The sequence below is a fragment of the Phaseolus vulgaris genome, chromosome 2 (assembly GCF_000499845.2).
Source record: "Phaseolus vulgaris cultivar G19833 chromosome 2, P. vulgaris v2.0, whole genome shotgun sequence".
Lineage (NCBI taxonomy): Eukaryota > Viridiplantae > Streptophyta > Magnoliopsida > Fabales > Fabaceae > Phaseolus > Phaseolus vulgaris.
The window spans coordinates 39,291,432-39,297,330 of NC_023758.2; the positions used below are offsets into that span (position 1 = coordinate 39,291,432).

General features: G+C 28.3%; 1 protein-coding gene across 1 annotated transcript; it reads right to left on the bottom strand.

The window, feature by feature from the left end:
• Window positions 1–3,536: 3,536 nt before the first annotated feature.
• On the bottom strand, window positions 3,537–5,174 carry LOC137809761 (berberine bridge enzyme-like 17). Its single transcript, XM_068610844.1, has one exon. It carries the CDS (start codon window positions 5,169–5,171, stop codon window positions 3,606–3,608), a length of 1,566 nt encoding a protein of 521 aa, XP_068466945.1. The 5' UTR covers window positions 5,172–5,174; the 3' UTR covers window positions 3,537–3,605.
• Window positions 5,175–5,899: the final 725 nt, after the last annotated feature.

Sequence of the window (5,899 nt, forward strand, 5' to 3'; positions counted from 1 at the left end):
TAGTAAGGAATGATATATATAAAAACATAAAGAATTATATAAGTCGGTCTTTTGAGGGTCATTTAGTCCTTTATAAGAACATTGATCATGAGATTTTGTAAGATTTTTCAAGAACATATGATATTTACAATTAATTATGACTAGTAGTGAATAACAACAATCACTAGAAGTCTGAAAGAATCATGCAAAAGAGAGATAACATTCTTGGTTGAGTTCAGTAAGGAGTTTGAAAACTTAAAGTTGAGAAATATTAAAGAGATTAACGCTCTCAAACTCAAGAATGATTTGATACGTAATAAGTTAGAGAAGAACTAGGTGCATTGTACAACCCAAATTTGGAAAAAACTGAATTAGAATCAGAAGTATCAAATTACTTACATCCACCATTTCCCCCATATTTATCTAATTAAAAGAGTATAAACCGACAATAGTTAGAAGTTGGGGTTATAATATCAAACATCCACCCATACTTCTCTAAGTATACTGGCTTCTCCTACCTAGTCTTCTTTTCCTATAAGTTCTCCATTCACACAAGAGGTTGCTTGACACTTTGAAGCTTCGTCTTCCACTAAGATATTTAGCTCTCCAACTACGATGAGAAGTGATCACATTTTAAAAGGAAGGTGAGACTTCACATATAAGGGTTGAGGGAGTATAAAGGAAAAACTTTTAAGAGAGAAGATTTTGCAAGAAAATAAGAGAATGAAGGGAAACAACATCTTATCGTTTCTTTATTTATTCCATTCATCCAAATATAGTGATATTTTTTGTTTAATTTTCTTTCTATTCGAACAACACACTATTTTACCTTTTTATTGATTTTTTTTTCTCTATTTCAATTTTAAACTAAATAAAATATAAATAATATATGTAACAAGGTTTGGTAATGAATTACATTGTGAGCATAAATTGTTTTTTTTCATTCATGTTGTGATATTATTTTTCCAAAAACATGTTAGAAAAGATGAACCTCATGAATAAACTTCGTATTTTAGGAGATTAATTATTGACTCTTACCCATTGAATACCAGGTGTTCACCAAAAGATATCATTTTCCTTAATTTCATCAGTAGGAAGGCACTTTTGATCCATAAAGATGAATTATAAAATCATTCGGCATAAAAAATTATTTTAGCCAATTGCTTTTCTAAGATTAACCTTTTTAAGATATTATTTTTAATAACAAAAATTTCCTTTCTTAAAATTAGTTTCTCTTTGTAAAAGTGTTCTGTTTGACTTTGATCTAGGTTTTTTTTTAAAAGAAGAAAAATTTAACCTTTTTAATAGAAAATACATCCTTACAAAAGAAAATTAAAGTAGGTCAAAATTTTACTTCCAAAAGGATAAGTTAACCTTTTTGGAGATATTACTTTTAATAAAAACAACTTTCTTTCTTAAAAGTTCGACCTAGGTATCTTTAAAGGAGAAGAAAATTTTAAGATAATTTATATTATCCTTTTTTATTGGCATTTAATTGTTAAAGACAAAGAACTTTAATATATGGAAATATGTGTGGTGAAATCAAACAGTTGTCATTGCCTCGTTAATTAATAATGGGTGGTGGATTTGTCCTGACTCCTTTTATTAGTTTTTTTTATTATTATAGTTTTATTTTTTATATTTTACTTTTTAAATATGTATATATAATTATATAAATATTTTTAGGTTTTTAATTAATTAATCAATATATTTAATCAAATAAACTAAAAACAAATTATTTTTGTATATTAAAATATTCTATTATAATCAATAATTAAATCTTAAGTTGTAATTTTGAATTACAACAATATCATTTATATTATACAAATAATGTAATAAAAAAAGAATGTTTTGAATTATTTTTTATTTTTTAAAAAGCAAACTGATATTCATCCTTAACATCACGTTGGTGAGCCGACAAATTTAATCCAACTATTGCTATCCTTATAAGGAAATTAAATTAAAGAGAAAGCTCACAATAAAACATATTAAATCCAACTTATTGTTATCTAAAACAAAATGAATATAAAAATGTAACCTAAAATAAATAAAGAGCTAATACGCTTATATTATCAATTGATTAGAAATTAACTTTTATATATAACTTTAAAATTATTTTTTACCAAAATAACTTATTATATATAAAATTTTGTTAGTGTGTCACTATAAATATAATTATTGAGAAATTCATAACTAATTCATTATTTTTTGTGTATATTCAAAATGGGTACTTGCAGAAGAAGTAATAAACAGATAATAAAAAATAAATCAAACTACAATGACACAAATTTTTTTTATCACATTTTCAAGATATCTTGAAAGTATTATCTTCAACTTTATAGTTTGACCTTCATAATTTTCAAAAGAGATATAATTTCAAAATTTTGGAATGACCATCATTAAATATATTTAATGGATCAATTGTCAAAATTCAATAGTCATGATCCCATTAAATTAAGGAGAGATTCTCAACAATAACATACTATTAATATTTATTCCTAAAAAAAATAAAAATACATTTTAAAAATAACAAGTTAAATATGTTATTAAATAGTTCTTCTAATAGGTTTCTCATTTAAAACAAATCTCTTTGGAAATGAAAAAAAAAACGAATATAATCTCTCTCGATAAAGTTTCTTAATTATTTATATCTATAAACTTAATACGAAACCAAATATTTTGACTGAAGTTTGATTATAGTATCAATCTACTCTTCGAGAGAAATTAATCTTTATTTGATGGGAATACTGTATTTTAAAACATTAATTTTTTTTATTAACTATTGTTTTTACTTATATTATGTTAAATTAAAATGTGTATATATAGGTTTTAATTTATTATTTAAAAATAATAGTTTTTGGTGCTTTTAAAAATTATACATTTACTTTTTAAATTAAAATGTGTATATTCAGAGAGTCTTGTTTATTATTTTCTCACGTGTCTACAAAATCTAGCCTTGGAAATACTCCTGATGAAAATTTTTTTTGGGGGATTTTGTTTGTTTGATAATGAATCTATCTTCTCTACTTTGTGAATGATTTTGCCTAAAACTATGAGACTAATCCTCGAGATGTAAAAAATCACCTAAATGATTTTTGCCTTGTTTTAACAAAATCTGGGTACTTAAAAAATCACTATCTATCAACGTAAAACTTAAATCCATGCATTACTTAAAAAAAACCTTAAGAAATAGAATTGCTGCTGTGACAAACAAAATAAGTAAAAAACTTATATTCACTTTTGTTTTGATTCTATAAAATTTTAATTGTAGATTTTGTTTTTCGATTTTCTAAAATAAAATAACGTTGGTTCCATGTTAATACATTTATTAGATTAATATTTAAGTCTCTTGTTATGATCACCTCCCACATGTATTATTCTTTTAGTACTAACTAAATGACATAGTAAACCAAAATGACTTAATTTTTAAAAATTTCGATATCAAATTTATAATTAATTTTTTATAAAGACATAAAACATTAAGGATAAAAATAATTAAACCAAATTTAAAAAAGAAAACACTAATGAAGTGTGGCTCAAAAATGAAAATAAACACATATCCAAATAATTTGATCTTATTAATTCATGAAATTAAGAAAAAAGTTCAATCTTAAAAGGATCTGTATCTAGGTTCTAGGTGGTATACTTTGTTCATAGGTAAAGAAATTGGAAGGATCAACACTCGTCTTCACACGCACTAATCTATCAAAGTTTTCCTTGAAGAACTTGGTTCCATATATGCTAGCCTCTTTCAAGCTTGTTGAATTACTTGGATGTTTGGCACCAACATCAATATCCCTATAATTCAAAAATACTTCCCTTGGAGACCTTGAAACAAAAGGGGTCATAAACTCATAAAACGACCTCGAATAGTTCATGTAACGATCATTGGCCTCAACGCCATCTTCAGTCCAAAACACAAAGTACTGGATCAAGAACAAGTTCCCTTTCCTATGAGGAAAAGGGGTTGCAGATGGTAAAATTTCCTCCATTCTCCCTCCATAAGGGTTCCATTGCATCCAAATGTTATTATATTTAGTCATCAAATCCCAAATGTCTTTTAAGGCCGTTTTTGGGATGGGGTTTTTCACATAATCTGACCTGCTCTTAAAGTACTCTGCAGATGGTTCCTGAGAAGTTGGTAGCAGAACTTCAATAGGGGTACCATTTGGAATATTAGACCAAAAAAGGGTGGAATTCACCCAAGGCATTTCTATGCAATCACTATGTTTCAACCCCAATTCAGGGAAGACCTTATTCACCAAAGGAACGAGTCTTGCAATTGGGCCTAAAAATTGGCCAATGAAAGAGACTATTACTGTTCCATTCACCACATCAGGCTCCACCCTTATGAAAAGATCTCTGTCTAGTTTTGGTGCAACTAGTTGCCATTTGTAAGCAACATCAGTTGCATCTTCTTTCACAGACTTTTTCACATTGAACACAGTCACTTGTGGGGGTACTGGGACCAATTGGATCCTCCATGCAACAATGACACCAAAACTGGCCCCACCACCTCCTCTTATGGCCCAAAATAGATCCTCCCCCATTGACTTCCTATCTTGGACAACACCATTGGCATTGACCAATTTGGCATCAATGATGTTATCAATAGAAAGACCGTATTTTCTCATCAAATTGCCATAACCACCACCAGAAAAGTGGCCACCAGTGCCCAAAGAGGGACACACACCTGATGGGAAGGCATGCACATTGCTTTTCTTTGCTATTTGGTAATAAAGTTGACCAAGAGTGGCTCCAGCCTGAACCCATGCAGTGGCACTCTTTATGTCCACATCAACCGATTGAAGAGGAAACATGTCAAGAATGACATACGGCACATCTGAGATATATGAAAGACCTTCATAGTCATGGCCACCACTTCGGATTCTGATTTGAATGTTGTTTGATCTAGCACATGTAACCGTTGTTTGGACATGATTCTCACTTTTGGCAACTATGATGGCAAGAGGTTTTGGTGTGCTTTGTGTCTTGTATCGTTTGTTGTGAACGTGCAAGTTTAAGATAGAGGTGTATGAGGCGTTTTCTGGAGTGTATATAGCTTGAGGTATTATAGCGTTTGAATAATTTGAGAGACAAACAAGAAATTGTTTAATATTTGGAGACGCATTTCCCTCAGAAACAGACAACACTATCGTTAGGGATGTTATGAAAAGAGATAACAACCCCATTGTTTTTTTTAATGGATACCAATGTGATTTCTTCAAGTTAACTTTGGACTCAATATATAACCATGTTGTGACGTTCTTTACCAATGTGATGTGAGGATCTCCAAAATTTAATTGCCTTAAAAAAATTAATTAAGTACATATTCTTGGAAATCAATGGATTGACTAGGAAATAAAGAAGATTTCATCTCCTTTTAAAAATAAACTATTATAGAGAAATTAATTAATATAATTAATGTTAGAAATTATTTTTTGAAATAAACTGTAACAGGTCAAAGAAGCTTTAATAATTATTAAAGCTAATGTTATAATTATTATTAATATGATTATTAATATTAATATAATTCTTAATATAAATATTATTTATATATTTAATATCAGTAATATTATTATTCAAATTAATAATATTATTAATTGTTATTCATTATTATGTGCATGCTTTGGGTCCCCTTTTGCTTCTCAAAATCCAACCTTAGATCTCTGCTTCTACCTTCTACACCTACTATATTAGGGTTACCTAAATCTTCATATTGGAAACATGCACATGCATGTCAAATCAAAACCATACTCATCAACTTTCATTTATATATATTTTCTTTTTCACCATTAATGTCTTTTAAACATGGCTTAATATTTGGATACAAAAACGAATAGACCAAGTTATAGAGTAAATAAAACACCATGCTAGTGTTAAAAGTCCACCCAATCCAAAAAATAAAAAATAAAAAAAC

Coding starts and splice junctions, on each gene's coding strand:
- LOC137809761 (XM_068610844.1), bottom strand. CDS start 5,171: ATGGGGTTGTTATCTCTTTTCATAACATCCCTAACGATAGTGTTGTCT.